This window comes from Canis lupus, chromosome 16, assembly GCF_011100685.1.
Source record: "Canis lupus familiaris isolate Mischka breed German Shepherd chromosome 16, alternate assembly UU_Cfam_GSD_1.0, whole genome shotgun sequence".
In the NCBI taxonomy this organism is placed as follows: domain Eukaryota; kingdom Metazoa; phylum Chordata; class Mammalia; order Carnivora; family Canidae; genus Canis; species Canis lupus.
In genome coordinates this window covers 12,437,479-12,458,688 of record NC_049237.1, presented here as the reverse complement: position 1 = coordinate 12,458,688, position 21,210 = coordinate 12,437,479, and the positions used below count along the sequence as shown (strand labels likewise).

General features: G+C 35.5%; 1 protein-coding gene across 7 annotated transcripts in view; it reads right to left on the bottom strand.

Annotated features, from left to right (window-relative positions):
* The window catches only part of CNOT4 (CCR4-NOT transcription complex subunit 4), a 136,838-nt gene that overhangs the window by 61,369 nt on the left and 54,259 nt on the right, over positions 1-21,210 (bottom strand). For all 7 annotated transcript variants that reach the window (XM_038559457.1, XM_038559456.1, XM_038559458.1 and 4 more), the window contains 2 exons: positions 16,144-16,409; positions 5,096-5,293 (listed from right to left, as the gene is read on the bottom strand). In XM_038559457.1, the coding sequence (XP_038415385.1) occupies positions 5,096-5,293; positions 16,144-16,317 (372 nt within the window). In that variant the 5' untranslated portion in view covers positions 16,318-16,409. The remainder of the gene's footprint in view (positions 1-5,095; positions 5,294-16,143; positions 16,410-21,210) is intronic.

Sequence of the window (21,210 nt, the reverse complement as noted above, 5' to 3'; positions counted from 1 at the left end):
TCCCCCGAAACAAATGAGACTATTAAGTGGCAAAGGCAATAACTCTCAGGTTGTATACTGCAAAGTCTCAGGGTTGAGGAGTAGGGAGGAGTTTATTTTGAAAAGCTCCCTGGCTGGTAGAGTTTAAAACTGCATTCAATATCTAACTTGATGCATACCAACTCAGCAAAGGGCTTCACAGTTGAAATACCTGCTTCAAAGAGTTCAGGCTGGTCATACATTGTTCTGTATCAGCATCTCAAATCACATCTGAGTTTATGGTAGCAGCTCTCAATGAAGGCAGCATTCAAGGGAGCATTTTAAAAATCTGTGGGAGCTTTTACAGGAGGAGGTTGTCAAAGTGACCGGGAGGTAATACTTATGTTCAGTGGATGGGAGCCAGGAATGGCTTACAATGCTCTGCCTCCTGCACAATAAAGAACTGTCCTGCACAACTTTTGAATGTCTTATAAGACATTCGTGTAGCTGAGAAGCCTATTTATAATTAAGTGAACTTAGAAACAAATTCCACATTACATATAAACTCAAAGTAGTTCCCTACAGTTCTGACATGTGTTGAATTTATAGGAAAGAAAATAATATGTAATTAAGGAAAGACTCCAAGTGCTTTTTTCAGGATTACACGAAAAGTTACTTCAAAAAAAATCACATCTTTGGCTTTTCATATACCTGGGTTACCAATACATATATAACTGTAACAATCTGCCTTTGTAGGTGTCACACTCACATTGATTCTACACACAGATGTGAGCATCTTATTATTTTATTATGTACTTAAAAACAGTACTTCCCAAACTTGAATTGCATACAAATCATTTGAGGATCTAGTGAAATTGCATATTCAGATCTAGTGGCTCTGAAGCAAGGCCTGAGTTTACCTAATAAGCACCTAGGTGATACTAGGGCTACCAGCTCAGAAAGCACATTTTGAGTAGCAATGTTCTAGAGTAGTGGTATCCAAAATTAACATGCAGAGATAGTCTTTTTATACTTATTTCCCTTTTAGTGCCTTTTATTTCTTTATTTCATGGAGTCACTTCATAAAAATCAAAGAGTGTTACAAAACATTTTTAAAAATGGGTACTGGCTCTGATAAGATTGAAAATCATAACCTCACCAGTCTCATCTGTCACCACTGCACTCTAACCCTCCAGCCAAACAAATCGCTCGCAGACTGAGATCTTTCTCATCCTGAAGAATCTGTAGAGTGCTTGTACCAGAAACACTTTACCTCAAAAATGTGGTATGTGGAAGGGCACATACCTCCCCAATAAGATCGAGTGCTCTCTCTTGTGCCTCCATAGCACAGAGCACTTCCCATATATTATACTGTTCGTTTGAAAATAAGCAGGGACTACCTTTATGTTGGTGTACACTCAGTGTCTTAAATACTACCCAGCACATTGTAGGTACTCAATAAATGTTTACAGAAAAATAACTCTTTTAGCATTGAACAACAAGAATTATTTGGATAAGGAACACTGGTGGGCCTCAAAATATTAGCAAATGGCCTATGGCTGATAAGAAATGGCTTGCCCAGGCAAGGGAAATTCAAATATTTAAAGTTTCTAAGTTAAGTTAAATACTGCAGATCCTATGTAAACATACAACTAGCAAATCAGCATTCTAGTGATTAAGAAGTATGGGGAGTTGGTAAAGCACCCTGCATACCCCCACATTATTCATATATTAAATATCATGTATTTGCTTTACAGTGAGCCAGCCTGAATACTAATATAGACTATAAAAGGCCACATGACAGAATTCTAAATGCCCAGTGGCATGTGTAATGTTTAAAATGTCTTCCTAAAAAAATTTTTTTTAAATAAAATAAAATGTCTTCCTATATATTCTGTGGGAACACAGTCAAGTGTTCATGGATATTAGAGACAAAATAAAAAACTTGATAAGCAGACAGAAGGATGAATGGATAAATTAGGGGAATGGATGAACAACAGACCAATCATCAGCATAAAATATACTGGAATAGGACCTTTAAAACTAAAGGGAAGGGGGGTGGTTCCTAGTCCTGCCTCCGCCATGAAACAGCTGCGTGATTCCAGAGAAGTCATTTAACTTCCCTATGCCTCAATTTCTCACTTGTAAAACAACCTGGTTCTGTCTTTAAAGTCTTTTAGTTCCTCAAACAAGCTGCTCTCTCAGACCACCATATACCTGGGACACTCTTGTCCTTATATGCTTCCTAGCCAGTCTCTAGTAATTCTTAAGTATCCTTTCCTTAGGGAGGCTTTTTGTGGATCTCTATATTAGCCAAGTTCCCCACTATTATATGTTCCCTAGAACATATAATACACTTCCCTGTTTTAAATGTTCAGCACACTTAAAAGTAATTAAACTCTGTCTTAATAGTCTATAAATTAGTTAAGGGTAGAGACTGTGTCTGGCTTGCTAAATTACTTTACCTCCAACATCAAAGTACCTAAAATATGGAAAGTATTCAAGAGTTACTTTACAAAATGAATGAATTAGGTTCCAGCAAATCTGAAATTTCAGGACTTAGAAGATGATTACCTCTAATCACTACCTCTAGCTATCTACCCCGTCTTCTAAAATAGTTTTTTTGGGGATCCCTGGGTGGCGCAGCGGTTTAGCGCCTGCCTTTGGCCCGGGGCGTGATCCTGGAGATCCAGGATCGAATCCCACGTCGGGCTCCCGGTGCATGGAGCCTGCTTCTCCCTCTGCCTATGTCTCTGCCTCTCTCTCTCTCTGACTATCATAAATAAATAAAAATTAAAAAAAAATAAAATAGTTTTTTTTAATGGATCAACAAATGAATACTGATTTGACAATCAATCTTGGTATTAAGTTTTCTGATGCACAAATATTATTTTCAAAATGAGCTTGAATTTTGCCTTAACTCTTCTGTTTTGCTAATCAGAATTTAGTCAAATATCAAATTATTCATCATCCAAAAATAAGTAAATAGGATCTTCTCTGACCTGAAAGTTACACAACAACTTGAAACTTCAAATTTTCTAATAGAGCTGACTTTAAGTCTTCCAAACTGAAAAGATTATACAATAAAATAAGAGAATTTGTTAAGATATTATTATTTAGAAGTGGTAGGACTGAACAAATAAAACACTGGTCTTTGGTCTTCCTAGGGTTTCAAGAGAAATAAATGAGAGAAATCAATGTTTAAAAATGTTCGCTGTCCTCTCACCAAGAGAGGATTTCAAAAGGATAAAACAAGTAGAGTGCTTTTTCAAAGCACATTGAGATTCAAGATAAACCTCTCTCACTAGTTACCACCTAGATTAATTTTTTTTCTGTGTAGCAGTTCTCCAGATTAATGTTACTGGAGTCTTGTCTTTTGAAGTGGAAATAAGAAACCATTGTTAAGTAAATAAAAACAAATCACAGAATCTAAAGAGGAGGTAGGAAATCTATAATTCAAACATCAGACTGAGACTATGGCTTAATTTTTGGGCGCTGCTCCCCATATGCCTCCAGTATTATAGGTGATAGGACCCAGGATGTAGTAGCAAAATCAGGTACATGCATATCCAAGAGTTGTCAAATCAAAATAAAAGTTCCATTAGTTTACCGGAACAGCAGGTTCAGGAGATTCTAATCAATAAGATTAGTAAGAATAAAAAGAGACGGATAAAATTAAAAAAAAAAAGCTTGCAGAGGGAAACGCTGTCTGGTTAGAGAAAAAGGCAGAGCTGAAAGGGGAAGACAGAAGGACCAGTGTAAAGCTGTAGTAGTGTTCAGGAAAATTGTCACAGGGAAGTGGGATTCTGTCCACCGGAGGAATCAGAAACAAAACAACAAAAAAGAACTGGCTGCTGAGGTTGAGTCATAGCCTAAAATGAGCTCTCATCCTTAACAAGTCTTCCTGAAGTCTTTTCCTGTAGAACTGTAGATCAGCTCCCTTTGGCTCTGGAAAGAACCTGGTCTCCAGAGGGACTCCTGCCGCCCACTAAAGCCAGTATCCCCTGACTTAGGTCCAAGTAATTCTAGAGCTGCCTCTGTGTTTATTGCCAATGATAAAGGCTTCTTAGTCTTCTTAGTATGGTCTCCCTTAAGTTCTTTTCCACTGAAGCCCTTCACAGACTCAAATACATAGTAAACTCATCTTTAATAAATATGTATTACTCTCTCTAAATTGCCTTTACAAAATCAATTTTTACATTCCTTAAATTTCTTTCCTCTGGGGCCTTTTGCCCACTTAGCCAAGTGTGAAGATTTCCACCTCCCTCGGCATTTTCACTATAATCCTCCCTCTTAGGGGTACCACGATGAGCATGACTCAAAACCCTTCTCAAGGAGCACTTTTGGCAGATCCCCCAAATCCAACTCTTTCCTACTGAAGTAAACTATCTGGCTTGAAGCAGCTTCTACATGCTCTGCCATCAATCTAGTCAGTACCTCCTAATACATCAGAAACTAAAAATTAGCAGATGTACAACCAAGGGCATCAGGCAAAGTTATGAAGTCAACATACTCTGATAACACAGGTGGTGAAAAAAGAAAAAAGAAGTAATGAACAAAGGGTCTCCCCTGCCTCCAAACAAATGACAAAGAACCTGGTCCATTATTTTCCTTCATCAAATTATTTCCCCAAAATTGGCTTAAAATAAAAGAATAAAGAATGATGGTACAGCATAGCAGCAGTTCTATTATTGTTCAATAACCAAGAATCACTATGTAGACAGGATTTTTAAAAAATGCAGATCTCTAGTGGGTTCATGTAACTGCATGTTCACTGTGATTCTTTATACAGAAAAAAGAAACACAGTAGTCATGTCACACATTAGCCAGAATAGCAAAAAAAGAACCATTAACCAATTTTCAGATTATTAGCACTAAAGGAGATTTCAGAGATCTAGTTCAACTTCCTCGTTTCACAACTGAAGAAAATGAGGCCAAGAAAGATTAAGAACCTGCCTAAGATCACAAGTGGTCATTGGTTTCCTAGAGATAATTAAAAAATCATTTCCCATTCTCTCCTAAGTCTTAATAATTTCAGGGGAATCCAGCTAATAGGCAAGGTCAGCTGTTATTTCCAAATAAGACAAGCAAAAATAAAAAAATGTCAAGTTGAGAACGAAAACAGAAGAGGACTTACCTCTGGATCTGCTAGGCGCTGAGACAGTCCTACAACAAAGACAAGGTTTTTTTGTACAACACGTACACTAGCCAAATGTTTGCGGTTTTCTGATATTTTCTGTTTTCTCTCATTCTGCTTCTGTTTTTTCTCATTCTTTATCCTTTGCAATTCTTCCTGGGAGAGTGGTTTATAAACTGCTGGGTCTTCTGGATATGGCTTTAAGCATAAAACAAACACAGAAATTAGCATTAAATAAGGAAAGAAATAAACTACATGGATAAACAACTATTCTGGATGATGGGTATGTGGTTGTTACACTCCTTTTTCTAAATCTTTTAATTGCTTAAGATATTTTTATTTAATACATTCAAAATAAAGTTTTTAAAACACTTATTTTTTTGAGCTTTAGCACAGACTACTTTTAGCACTTATAAAACATAAAACACCACCAAAGGTTCTATAATTTTAAAAAATACAATTATGGTATTCCCTATAGTGCCTAGCAGAGTTGACAGGAAAAATAAGCTTCTAGGATGCTGTGTAAGAGGCAAGGAGTGTAAGTTATCTCATCTAAACATAGGTTTATATATTACAATTCACAAATACTTAATGAAAACTTACTATGTGCCAGAAAATTAATGAAGTATTTATTCTTTAATTCATTGCCAATCTAAACAGAACATAAATGGGCATATAAACAACAATCCATAGACATTCTGGGTCAGGAGCTTAACTTTGGTTTCCAACACTTACTAACTAACCATGTGGATATTAAGCAAGTTAATGAAACTCTATACCTCAGTATCCTCAAGAGTAAGATGAAAATAATCTTAAAGGCTGGTGTAAAAGTAAAATAACTCTTATAAAGCCATTATTGTCATGTCTAGCACACAGTAATCCTTCAATAAATACTAGCAATTACACTGTTATAATTTTTTCCCCTTTCTTGTCATTACAATATTGTTTTCATTCCTACGCTAATGCCAAGGCTACCCTGGTGGCCTGAATAAGAGCTGTGGAATCACATTGCCTGGCTTTGAATCTTGGCTCCTCTTTACTATCTGAGAGACACTGGCTATAAGTTATGTGACCTGCCTGCCTCATTCATCTCTTCTGCAAAATAGGAATCACAGTACTTTATTAAGGAAGGTTTCTCTAAGAGTTAGAAAAGATATACATTTATAAAGTGATTAAAACCGTGTCCTTATTACTACTAATAAAAAATAGGGGTGCCTGGATTGACTCAGTCTGCTAAATGTCTGACTCTTGATTTTAGCTCAGGTCATGATTTCAGGGTTGTGAAATCGAGCTCTGCATTGGGCTTTGTGCTAGGCATAGAGCCTGCTTAACATTCTCTCTTTCCCTTTGCCCCTCCCCGCCCCTGAAAATATAAATAAATAGTTAATAGCAGATGAAAGATGGGACATATTAAATACACGTATCTAAGTGGACATGAAGAGATCCCAGAAGTAGGAAACTGTGCCTATCAGAACATAGGAAAAGGGAATAAGAGAAATGATGTCATCAAGAAAAAAAGTAGAAAGGAAGTAGAGTGGAAAGAGTATTCAAAAGCCTGAAACCTTGCTATGTTTTTAACATAAAGGTACTTTCAACTTTTCATACGTAAATAAAACACAAAATATAAAACCCCTCAAATTTGTGAACACACTCAGATTAGTGTCGAAGGCAATTAAGAAAGTGAGACTTCTCTTTATGTTCCTCAGCTTCTATTGGTAATATCATAAGGTCTCCAAAAATCCTGTTTTTAAATAATCAGACGTAATTCTTAGTGGTCCTGGAGGACACAAGCACCCATATCATTTGATTTCCACAATTAAAAATCTGAAAATAAAATAAAATAAGAATCTGAATCTGCCAGCTAATTGGTCCTATCTGGCATACTCCAACTTACTTGTGAGTAGGAGGCATATAAAACAGCTGACTTGGTAACTCATGTGACTTTTGCATGACCTGAAGTCTTTCTCCAGGATGAAATATAAAGCTAGTAGTGCACATTTTAGGCACTCCATAAATATTTCCCAAATGAACACCAAGCTACTCTCTAGAACTGAGAATTTAACATGGTTAATTTTTCTTTAAAAAAATCTTAACTTTTCTAAACGTTCCAGAAAAAGTTGGAAAAACACACATTCCATGACAGTGCTCCACCACACACATACCACCATAAATACCTACTCCACAAACCTAATGACATAAAATTAATAAGCTGATACAAAGAGATGAGTAAGGGAGGAAGACTAAAACTGGAAGATGAAAAATGCATGTGGTTTACTTTTTGACTAAAACATGTATACTAAACTTAATTTTCTAGGAATGTAACATCAAATGAAAAAGTATAAGCAGGAAAATTTTCTGTAAATATATTACTAATGTGCTGTCAAACTAATGGAAATTATGGCACCTGTAGAGAACCAGTTTTAATGTGTAAAATATTTTTAATAGTGTTAATTTGATGATAAACTGCCGAACTATTAATTACAATGTTTTATATTCTCTAGTGTAGTCAGTTTCTTTCACATGTGTAATTATGGTCCCGCTTTTATTTTCAATATATGTCTATGTCTTTTCTCTTTACTTTCTGATCAGACTTGCCAAGAGTTTGATTATTTTATTAGTCTTTCAGAGAAACCAGCTCTTTTACTGAAGTATAACAATTTCATCAAATTCTGCTTAATCCCTGCTTCCATTGTCACAATGTTTACTACTCTTTCTTGTTTCTTAATGTGGAAATTAGGTCATTAATTTTTTGTTTTTCATTTTCCAATAAATATATTCACAGCTTTAACTTTTCCTCCTCCTAGAAACAATAAAAAATACAATATAAAGTTTTATTTTTTAACCAGGACCTTAGAAACAATAGTGATCCACAGTGGGGAAGTCCCAAGACAATTTCTGTATAAAAGTCAAAATCCAGAGAGATAAGTGTAAAGTCTGAATAACAACATATGAGGAGAGGGTCAGCATTCAAAGCTCAAGGCCAGCCCAAGGGAAGAGTCTTTGGGGAGCTCAAACCCATGGTAAACTGAGACCCAGCCTGCCCCCCAAAGACTCTTTCAGTCTCAGGATAAGAACAAACTACAGAGAGGTCAGAACAAGATACAAAAAATGAGGATAGTAGAAAAACATTCTGAAGAAGCTGCTGAAACCAACCTTAGGGAAGATTCACCTCCTAGAGACCTAAGGCCTTTATACTTGGCCCCAACAGCGACCATATGCTTGAGGCATCCCTAATGGCATTTCATGGATCCAGCAGAAGCCAAATCAAAGTTTCTCTAGAGAAGGGCAAATCTACCTCGGGCCCTGGACAACCCTACAAATAATTCAGTGACAACAACCAGGAAGCAGGCATAGATATAACCAAGCACATAAAGAAATAAAACAACATGAACATCAACCAGTAGAAACATTCCTCACAGACATCAGCAACTGGAATTATTAGACATAGATTTTAAAACAGTAATGCTTATTTAAACAAATATATGATAAACTTGAAAGTATGTACAGGGTACAAAAATTTATTTAAAATATATCAAGTAAGAAAAGAGAACAAACAGAACAAACATTACATCTAGAAAGGCAAAATGTTAATACTCAATAGACATTCATATTTATTTATTTTTTTTTTAAATATTTTATTTATTTATTCATGAGAGAGACACACACGCAGAGAGAAAGAGAGAGAGAGACAGAGAGGCAGAGACACAAGCAGAGGGAGAAGCAGGCTCCATGCAGGAAGCCTGATGCGGAACTCGATCCCGGGTCTCCAGGATCACACCCTGGCTGAAGGCGGCACTAAACCGCTGAGCCACCTGGGCTGCCCGACATATTTATATTTAGCAAAAGACTAGACCTAAAAAAAAAATTCAAACACAAAAAGAAAGATCAGAAGAAATCATCCATTAATGCATTAAGGGAAAAAAAAAACACAAAAGAGATTAGGAGACATGAAAAGCAGTGAAAACAAATCTGAAAAATATGTAACAGAGTCCCAAAAGGAGAGCAAAGAGAATAAAGACAATATTTGAATAGATGATAGCTGATTCCCCGCCCCAGAACTAATGAAACTCACCAACACACAGATTTTAAAAGCTCTATAAACCCTAAGCAGATAAATAAAAAGAACATAACTGAGTTCTTTTTGGAACTGGTTAATATTTCCACTGTACCCTAACAGTCCATTTTTGTGCTCACTACACTTGTATTCTAAAGTTTTGTACTAATCTGAGCTGCCTGGCTCCCTCAGTTGGAAAAACACATGACTCTTGATCTTGGGGTCATAAGTTTGAGCTCCACATTGGGTATAGAGATTACTTACTTATAAATAAATAAAGTTAAAAAATAAAAGTTTTTATTAATTTACACAAAATTGTGTTCATGTACAAACACATACGCTTGCTGTGTTATTCAAATTTTCCATTTCCTTTTTTTTATTGGTCTATTTCATGTATCAAATTCTAAAATATAAAAGTGAAAAGTCTCTCCATTATAGATGTGGATATATAATTTCTTATGGTATTTTTATATCAGCTCATTCTACCTCAAAGCTCTACTGTTAAGTAAATAAAATTCGATGACCTTATGGACATTTAATAATTTAAAAAATTCCTCTTTTCCTTTTTAAGTGTGTTTGATCTTGAATTTGATTATAACTAATACCAGTACTACTATATCTTCTCTTTTATGATTTCCCTAGCTTCTCTGATAATTTTCTGTATATGTTCCTAGTCAAACAGTTCTACAGGGTTTATTGGGGAAAAGAATAATCTTTCATTTTCTTCTTTCCCTGAACCAGCTGCCTCTCTCTAGAATAATCCTGTTAGACTCATTTAGATGATTATTTTGTCATTTACTGACAAATCATTAAATATGATGCTTGTATGGCTACTTCTCCATTTTTCAGTTCTACATATTATCACATTATGCAAATTGACAATTTAGTTTTCTTTCAAGCAGACTAACCATACGTTGCAAGTCTACTTTCTAATCTTCCACCCTAATTTTGGTTAGATCAACATTCACAATTACATTATTATAAAGTTCAAAGGTTATTTATACATTTCTACCTTCAGCCATGACAGAAAGAGTAACAAACCAGGCCTACCAGCATAAACAACTAGAAAACGAGACAAGATATATGAAACAACTGTTTTCAGACATCACACAATAAGTAATGAACAGCAAATCTGTGACTGCTGAGAGAAAAGAAATGAGACAGGTGAAAACCATGAGTGTCTGTCCCAGTTTTCTATTCTCCAGGCCCTAACTGGACCCTGGCAGGGTCTAACAATCATATTGAGCAGAGGGGACAGTGATCAAAACCTGAAGAGGCTGAGGCAAATAAAATTTATTGGGCAAAATAACAAAAAGAGGGAACTAGTCAAAAGAATTCCAGAAATTTACATAGAGGAATCCTTGATACCAAGTTCCCCTAGACAGCTCTCCAATAAAGACACTCTGATAGAGTCCAGGTAAATAATGAATTTGAGGAGGAACTCAAAAAGAAGTAATACCAATCATATGTAAACTTTTTCAGAATATAGAGGACAAGGAAACATTTCCTAACCCATTTTACGAAACCAGTATTACTTTGATACCAAATCTAAAAACAATATAAATAAAGCCAGAGATAAATACCTCTCATGACACAGACATAAAAATCTTTCTGAAAACATTAGCAAATTGAAAATAAAAAGTGTAATATATCATGATCAAATGAGGTTTATCCTTGGAAAGGAAGGTTGATTCAAAAATTAAACAATTTAAATCACCATTTCAACAGAATGAAAAAGAAAACACACGGTCATTTCAAAAGAAATTATAACACCCACTCATGATAAAACCTCTCAGTAAGAAAGGAAAACGTCCTCAACCTGATAAAAAAACCATCTACAAAAAACTCATAGTCAGTAATACATTAATTGTGAAATACTCAATGCCTTCCCACTAAAACTCAGAACAAGGGCAGCTCCAGTAGCGCAGCGGTTAGCGCCGCCTGCAGCCCAGGGTGCGATCCTGGAGACCCGGGATCGAGTCCCAAGGGGGGCTCCCTGCATGGAGCCTGCTTCTCCCTCTGCCTGTGTGTCTCTGCCTCTCTCTCTCTCTGTGTCTCTCATGAATAAATAAATAAAATCTCTAAAAAAAAATAAAAATAAAAAATAAAATAAAATAAAACTGAGAACAAAAATATCTGTTCTTTGCACTTTATTCCAATGTTCTACTGGAGGGCTTATCCCGTGCAGTAAGCCAAGAGAAATAATTTAAAATGGCTGAAAAAGAAGAAGCAAAATTGTCTTCATTTACAGAAGACATGATCATCTACGTAGAAAAGCCTAAGGAATCTATTTAACAAAATCAATTATTCTACATATGAACTGGAAAATGGAATTTTAAAAATATCACATGCCAAAGCTCTGAAAACATGTTACAGAAAAATGCAAGAAAACATGCTATACTACTCCATATGCTGAAAACTACAGAACAAGTTTTTATAAATTTGTAAAACCTACAAAACTGGAAAAATATATTTTATTTAGGAACTAGATGAGTCAACATTTTCAAGATGTCACTTTTCCTCAAATTGACCTGTTTATTCAAGTGCAATCAACAGCCTCCTAGGCTTTTTTGCACAAAATTACAAACTAATTAAAAAGCTTATGTGGAAATGCTAAGGTATCAGATGCCCAAAATAAATTCTATAAAGAATAACAAATTTGAAAGATTATACCAGGTTTGAAGACTTAGAGCAATTAAGACAGAATGGTATTGGCATTAGAAACAATTCTCTGCAGATGGATGTGGATGGATTCTAGAAATAAACTTACACATTTATGAGCAACTGATTTTTAAGAAAGAGTTCAAAACCATTCAATAGTTAACAGATAGTCTTTTCTACAAATGATTCTGTAGTAAAAATATATGTGTGTGGGGGAAAAAAAAAAATCTCAAGCCCTTCAACATATCCAAGCCACTGCAGCATAACAGGGTTATTTTTCTTATCCTGTACAGCTCTTCGCTTCCCCTAGAGTTGTCTGATTAGATCTTTATATGCTTATTACTAATTCAACCATAATCTCCAAATGTTGAAAGAGCTTCAGACACAAGCCTCTTTTAAAACACCAAGTATTCTCTCAATTGTATAGTTTTGTAGAAACTCCTCCCTTGCAACTTTCTGATCTGCCAGACTTTGTATTGGTTGTCCTCTTTCCCATCATCTCAGGAATCCCACTGCACTGCTCCTATGTTTGATCACCTCTTTCCTTTATTCCATGCATTCTCTTTTCTTCATTCCTTCATGTTGCTGGGGAATAAATACTCTGTGATAGATTCCTGAGAGAGAATGCATGGAAGGTAAAAAAAAAATTTTTTTGAGCTCTTTCCTTTCAGGTCTGAAAATGTTTTTCATGTACCTTCACACTTAATTCACAGGCAGATATGCAGTTCCAGAACAAAAATAAATTTCCATCAGAAGTATCTTCTACCTTCGAGTCTTGCTTTTGAAATGATTCTGATGCCTGATCTTTATGTAGGGTCTACTTTTTTCCCCCTTTGAAAGCTTGTAGAACTTCTTTTGTTTTCAGTTTTCTGTTACTTAAAAATGAAGAATTTGTGCCTGGCACTTGAAGAGGCCTTTTTAATCTAGAAATATATCCTTTGGTCTTGGGAGTATTCTTCAATAATATTTCTGAAAATAACTTTCTTTCTATGTTACTGTGGTCTATTTCTAAAATACTAACTTATTTAGTGCTTGACCTCCTGGATTGATCTTCAAATAAAATTATCTCTTAAATATTCTACTTCCTTTGTCTTTTTGCACTACTTTTAAAGAAATTTTCTCAAATTCATCTCCAAACTGTTTCTTTGTTATTTCTGCTATTATAATTATCAGAACATATTTATCCTTCTTTGAACTTTTTTAGACTATCCTGTTCTTGTTTCATGGATGTGATATCCCCCATTATTTCAGAGATGAAAATAATGTAATTTTGTCAAAGTTTTCAACTCTTTGGCCAGTCCAGTTTCCATGCGAGTCAAAGCTGTATGATGCTACCTCAGTACACCACCTGTGTTCCCACATCTACTGTTTCCACCAGGTAGTTCTCTCAGAAATGCTGCACTGAAAGAACATATAAACACAGTCTAAGGGATGGCTAGACAGCCTGTGCCTCTGTTTAGGGAAACACTGAGGGTCCTTCTATCCATTTAGGCTCAGCAACTAGGACCAAACAGAAACATTAAACTGTCTTGGTTTTTAAAACCTGCCCACCTCTCTGCTTCTCAAAACTATTAAAGCAAAGAGGCCCCTTTAAGTAAACAAGCAGGTTTCATTTATGAGCTCAAACCAGAGCTTGCTTCAACCAACACCCCACCTGCATTTCCAAGTTGACTTAAGTCATCTTGATTTGCCATTTCACAGAGTGGCCTCTGCAGGCCATCTCCCAGCAGGGTAGGGCTATGTGTAAATGGCAGCTTCACAGTCTTCTTCCAGGCATCGGGCAACACTTGTAGTTTCCCTCTGTGTTAATAAAACCACTGAGGCGTAAAGACTTGCTGGTCCCTGACTGGGATAGGCAGTTTCGTAACTACACATGCTCAGTGCGCTCAGCACACTCTGTGGGGAGGCTAAGCCAAAACTCTGTATGGCCTCAATGTCTGCCGTCTATGACCCCCTCCAGCCAGTAGGTCTAGTAGTCAGAGACCAAGCAGAAATTCTAGCAGTTCTAGTTAAATTAAGTCAGCAAGAAACCAAAAAAATTCCTCCTGGTCTGACTTAACAATAACCACCTCAGCTAAAGATTTTAACTTGGAAACCCTAAAGGAGGTTGCCTTGTAATTCTTCAATGTGGATTTTTTCTTTCTATAAATGTTGGAGAACTCTGATGCTCCTCCTTAGCCAATCTCTCATCTTTTCTACTGACCCTCTCTCATGACCTCATTCAGTATTACTTTATAAGTAACATACTATATGCTAACTATCAAATTTATATTTCCAGGGACACCTGGGTGGCTCAGAGGATGAGCATCTGCCTTTGGCTCAGGGCATGATCCTGGGGTCGAGTTCCACATCAGGCTTCCTGCATGAAGCCTGCTTCTCTCTCTGTCTGTGTCTCTGCCTCTCTCTGTGTCTCTCATGAATAAATAAATAAAATCTTTAAAAAAAATTATATTTCCATACCAGAACCAAATTGGAACATTCTCCTGTCTAATTAATTTCTCCATTTAGATTTCTAATAGGAATCTCAAACTTAACATGACTAAAACTGAGTTCCTAATCTTCTCAAAAACCTATTCCTACTGAGGTCTTCTCCATCTCAGTCCATGGCCCTTTTTACTTCCAGTTGCTCAGTCCAAAACCTTATGGTCACCAGCTCTTCTACTTGCCCTGTATAATGAATATTAAACCTTATGAATCCTTGTCTGGAAAACGTTCTATTATGCTTTTACATCTAAATGAAATGGAGAATTCTTCAAAGTTATTTATCCTTAAAATTTGGAAAAACAAATCTCTCAATGATTTTCTCTTTTCTACTGTTATAAGACAAAAACAGTAATCTCAGTTTTCTTCTTGTTCCTTTGTCATCTAAGGATTTTTTCCCCCATAAGCTTAAATTTAGAACTTTGTCTTTAATTCTAAAATTTTACAATTATATTAACAGAGGTTGATTTTTTTCAGTCATCTTGTCTTTTACTCATACAGCCCTTCTAAGGACAACTGCTTTTCAGGAGAAATTTTCTTCTAGTGGTTCCTTGTTTCTTCCTTCCATTCTTTATTTTTTTTTTAAGATTTTATTTATTTATTCACAAGAGACACAGAGAGGCAGAGACACAGACAGAGGGAGAAGCAGGGTCCCTGTGGGGAGCCCAATGCGGGACTCAATCTCTGGACCCCAGGATCACGCCCTGAGCTGAAGGCAGACACTCAATCACTGAGCCACCCGTCTTCTATTCATCCTATTTCACTGCTTCTGTAGCTTCTCTTGGCCAATAAGAACCAGCAGATCTTTTATGCTGCTTAACTTCTCTTTCATACTATTTTTTATCTTTTTGTACTATACGTTGCAAAAAAAAAAAAAAACGTTCAGCAAAATTTTCCAATATACAAATTTGTTCTTGAACTTTAAAAAATGTTCCTTTTACATAGATAGGAAATTCTCTTTTGTTTGAGAAGCACCAATGATACTTTTATTTTTTTTCCAATGATACTTTTAAATGTTTGTTTGCTTACTTATGTTGGTTCTTCTATTTAATGATTTTTGTGCTTCTTCTTCTTATAACGTTGGCATTCCTGAAATATCTGTTAATTCTTGGTTCTTGCACATCTGTACCTGTAATAACTCTGCTAGCCAGTCTATAAATGCTATTTGTTTACTGCAGGATGCTCTTTTGTAACTGCAAAAAGGACAAACTGGTAGATACCATGTATCAATAATTCATCTTCTGAGGATAGGATAGGATAGGAACCTCTTGGTTCCTCCAGGGTATCTCCATCCACCTTAAGGCTCTGACCCAAATTTATAACCAGTGTTCCAGCGAGAGAGCAGCTATCTCCACTACATGGCATAAAAGCTAGGCTGGATGCATACGCTGCTCCAATGTAACACTCAAGCAACCGCACTGATATTTTCCTTAGGATATTAAAAGCACCACGTCTCTTATCTTTCTCAGCAGCCTTACCTGAATATGTTTGAGCTCATGCTTCTTTCTCAAAATTGACCCTAATGACCAACTGTCTTTCAGATTCTTCACACTTCCCTGGCCTTCCAGAAAGGCACACTTTTATTGATAAATATTTTACTAAAATTATTTTGTTTTACCTTTAAAGTTTTTCTACTTTTTTCTCTAAAGGTCAACCAGAGAGATTATATGACTTTACCAAGGTCATATAGTGTTTTTCTACTTCATTATTACCTTAAAAGTATAATGCTAAACATAAAATCATCTGAGGTTTGTAGATTCTTTTTAACCTACTTACTCATTTGCAAGGGGCAAAAAAACAAAAACAAAACAAAACAAAAAACTGTACACAAAGTTACTTTGGAGTTATTTACCTTTCTACATGCAGGACAAAGCCCATTTTCATCAGTGCGAATTCGATGCCAACAAAATCGGCAAATCTGATAGCCACAGGTGCAAGGAAAAAAGTTGATATCATCTATCTCCAAGGGCTCCATGCAAAGAGGACATTCCACAGGGTCTTCCTTCGCATCAGGACTGCGAGACATCTTCACTTTTATTAAACAGCAGCAAAAGTTTATAATAACTTAAGGGAGAAGGAAGTTCAGCACTGAGAACTAAACTGTAGAACTTCAAAGACCTGCATGAGGAGAAACAAAATATACTGTTTACTGGCATTTCAACCATCAGGAATCATATTATCAAAAAAATCGTATAGATATTAATCAAACCAATTTTGCTATCATCTCAGATGATTCTCAAAACATCTGAGAATCCGAATGAATTCAGAATGAATGTCAAAATAGAAAGTCTAGCATTATTAATCTTTGAGACTCAATAGAAATACAAAAGAACTTCCTTTCTTACATAAAACATTTAATACTAACCTAGTATCTAATCATAGCACATTTTGGGGGAATAAATAATATACAGCCTTAAAATATACTCTAAACTGCCTTATCTCTGACCTAAAAGCTAGTAATGCTGCCACATAACTAAAGGAGTATCACAGTATTCTAAAATGTGTCAGAAAATAAATGTGCTTACAAAATAAACCTAAAAAGAAACACAAAGGCTTCAGTCACCTATAATAACATGTTAGTATCAAACCTTTATCACAGAAAAGACTAGAGCTGAAAAAAAAAAATACGCCATAGAACCCAATAGTTTACAACCAAATTTGTATTATTATGCCAATGGAAACTTCTGGTAAAATAAGCACATATTAAATGCAAAAAAAAAAAAAAAAACCTCTCTCTCTCTTTCTCTCTATGTCTATCATGAATAAATAAATAAGTCTTTAAAAAAATAAATGCAAAAAAAAAAAAGGTATTTTTCTATGGTAATCCTACAAAACCCTACAAAAAAACAGGAAGGGCGAAGAAACCAAAAAGATTCCAGACTCCAGACTGTTTTGAAAAGTTAAATAACTTATCGTTTTAGATTATGAGGAGTTGACAATCTTTATGTAACAATTTAGGCTAAAGTCAATGGTAAATTAAAATGTTACACTGAAATCACTATTTTAGCCTCCAAAATATGTCAATGCAATCCCTATCAAAATAACAGAGGTGTTTGTTTTTTAACTTATTCAAACTGATTCTAAAGTTTACATTAAAGAGTAAATGCGGGCAAACTGCTTTGAAACTTCTGCGGTGGAGGGGGGGAATGTGGGATTTTGTACTAGCAGATACTGAACTACAAAGCTAAAGTAATTTTAAAAATTTGACATGGGTACAAAAATAGACAAAAGATTAAAGAAACTAAATACTCTAGAAACAGAACCAGGAATTTATGAGATTTTAGTATTTGGTAACAGTGACATTTACATATCAATATGGTAAGGATAGACCAGTTTATAAACAATAATAAAATTCTGGTCTACCTACCTTAAAGACAGGTCTACATAGAAAGATACGATCAACTTAGTAATGAAGAAAACACAAAATTAAAGGCAAGCAAAAGAGTGAAGGATATATTCACTATATATAATGAAGAGTCAGTGTCCAGAGTTTATAAACAAATGTCACAAAGCAATTTTAAAACGGCAATGAAGTCAAACAACATAATGAGAATAGAAAGCGATGAGTAATTCACAGAATAATTACAAATAATTACAACATATGACAAAATGATCAACCTCTTTAATTAGTAAATAGTGAGATAGCATTCCCCCCCCCCATCAGCCTATCAAAGAAGTTAGTCTCCTCAGAAAGTAAGATTATCACTGATCTAAGGTCCTTTTTTGTAGGAAAGAAGACCACAGAAAGTACCTTGCCGTAAGCTGCACAGCTCTTAAGTGGTACAAGCCTGGATTCATTCCCAGAAATCTTAGCCCCAGAACTGGTCCGGCTAACCATGCCTTCCTTCACACCACCTTTGGAGCTACCCTACATAAATACTCATACCTGTGCACCAGGTACTTTACTCTGTGTTTTGCAGCACTGTTCCTACAGTAAAACACTGCAAAGTAACTGTCCATCAGTCGGAAAATCATTAAGTAATGAAAGCCATAAACTGGATGTGTTGAGTTTAAAGATGCCTATTACACAGTTGTGGGTTTTTTTGTTTTTGTTTTTGTTTTTTAAAGCAAGCTGGAGAGCTGCCTGAGTGACTCAGTGGGTTAAGCACTGGTTCTTGCCAGGTTAAGAACCTGGTTCTTGATTTCAGCTCAGGTCATGATCTTGGGACAGTAGGGCTGAGCCCTGCCACAGGCTCCTGGCTCAGTGCAGAGTCAGCTTGGCCCTCCCCCTCTGCTCCTCCCTGCCACCTCCTCACCATTCAGTCTCTTTCAAATAAATAAATAAAATCTTTAAAATATATAAAATAAAAAATTACTCAAGCTGGAGACTAACATGAATAATTACTTCCACATAAATATATAAACCCTGTATGTATATATGTTTAAGAAAATAAAGCACATGAAGGGTTACACATCAAAATGTTGCTTTATCAAAAAAGACAAAATGAAGGAAAGATTTCCAAAATTAATTTTATTTTCAAAATTTTATTTTAGAAAAATTTGTATTATCTGATTTGTTACAAAATATTCTTTTTATATTTCAAATGCCAATCCGTATGAATTATTTTCATCTCCTTTTGGAAAATTAAGTTAAATTTGACTTTTAATAATCAGAAGAAAAATAAGTTACGTTCCTATAACTCTATTCCAAAATAGATTTTTTTAAAAGACATGGCATATGTATCTATAAACAATTGAGGAGTCCTGGTTTGCAGACTCAATTTTGCTACTATCAGTTTCTTCATATATAAAATGGGGTTTAGAGCTGACTTCTAATAGCTCCTCCAACTTGAATATCCCAAACTATACCTGTAGAAAACACAGACTCAAACATAGTTTCTACCAACAGGAAACTAATCAAGGGGTGCTATCTATACCTCTAAAGGTGCTTTTGATTACATGACATTACTTCTGGAACAATAGCTTGAGTTTTAGTAAGGTAATTTATGGGATGCTAGGAAGTAAACAGCTGGGATTTCTGAATCGAAATGCTTTCTAGTAAATTACCATAAATAAAAGATGACATATTGAAATTTTGCTTTTGATTGTTCTGTTTTTAAAAAAATTTTTAAGATTTTATTTATTAATTTGAGAGAGACAGAGCATGAGCAGGGGAAGGGGAAGGGGAGTGGGGGAGAGGGAGGAGAGGTGGACTCCCCGTTGAGCAGGGAACCCAATATGGGGCTCAACCCCAGAACCCTGAAATCATGACCTGAGCCGAACGCAGATGCTTAACTGAATGGAATGAGCGTTACCCAGGTACCCCTAAAATTTTTTAAAAGGTCTTCAAGGGTATGTATTTTCCAGTGTAGAGGGAGGAAAGAGAAGGAAACATCAAGAAGTCCCTTGAGATGGTTAATACAAGTCCAAGTGTATTTTATACACTTTTAGTACCACGGAGAGAGAGATGCCATGCAAACCTGTTGCCAAAGTAATCACATAACTGGTAAAACATAAGAGGGAAGTCTAATGTGCTAGAACACTGGATGGAATACAAGGTAAAAGCTGATTTCTGCCTTATCTGTTCCACTAAATAGCTATATGACCTTGGGTAAGACACTCAAACACTCTGGGACTCAATTTATTCATCTGAAAAATGCTAAGACATGCAAAATTAAATGAAAATTCAAGTAGAGAAAAATTTCCTTTATGTAACACCACTGAACTAAGTTTTAAAATAAGCTTTAAGGGACACTTGAGTGGCTTAGTAGTTGAGCGTCTGCTTTCTACTCAGGGCATGACCCACGTAGGGGTCAATGATCCAGTCTCATGTTGGGCTTCCCACAGGGAGCATGATTCTCCCTCTGCCTATGTCTTTGACTCTCTGTCTCTCATGAATAAATAAAACCTTCTAAAAATAAATAGATAACTAAATAAATAAATAAAATAAGCTTTGAAATAAACTCTCTCATCTCTAAATACCTTAGTTCAAATTTTCGTTTAGGGAAGAATAATTTTATTTCACAAATATTAATATTCATATTAAATTATATAGAAGTTATATAAATATCTATATATTAAAATAAAACAACATCAGTTAAAACAGTAAGACTTATAAAGGTATAAGACAGAGAAAGATGTTATTTTTTTAATTAAAAAATTTTTTTTCTTTCACATATACTATCTAATCCTCACAATGATACTCAGTAAGAACACATTACCCCCTTTTTTAAAGGTGAAACTAAAGCTACGTACCAACTCTGGCTCTAAGTGTTAAAACACAATATTAAAAACTAAGACCACCAGCTTCACTACCCATACCCTTTCCAACATGGTAAGACAGAAATTATGATCACTTAAGTCACAGCTACATATCTTTGTGTGTATGAAATGCACATTTCCAAAAGTGAAAATGAACTTTTTAAAAATGTCAATACAGGATCCCTGGGTGGCGCAGCGGTTTGGCGCCTGCCTTTGGCCCAGGGCGGCGATCCTGGAGACCCGGGATCGAATCCCACGTCAGGCTCCCGCTGCATGGAGCCTGCTTCTCTCTCTGCCTGTGTCTCTGCCTCTCTCTCTCTCTCTCTCTGTGTGACTATTATAAATAAATAAAAATTAAAAAAATAAAATCTTAAAAAAAAAAAAATAAAAATAAAAATGTCAATACTACAGAAAATCTCCACCTCATTACCCAAGTTCTTATTCTTTTTATCAACTGCAACTAATGCCACAACACAGTATAAATTGACATAAATAATAATGCTCCTGAAATGCCAAAGAGCTCACATCCCATGTAGTGAAGTACAAATAAAAATCATGTACTCAAAACCATGCTCAAAAATCTCTCATAAAGTGATGCATACATAGTTTTGTGCTTAGGACCCTATTCAAAAAATATATAAAAATATACTGTAAAATGTAAAGTACTGAAGCCGCTGTGGAAAACAGTTTGGTGGTTCCTAAAAAAATTAATCAGAGA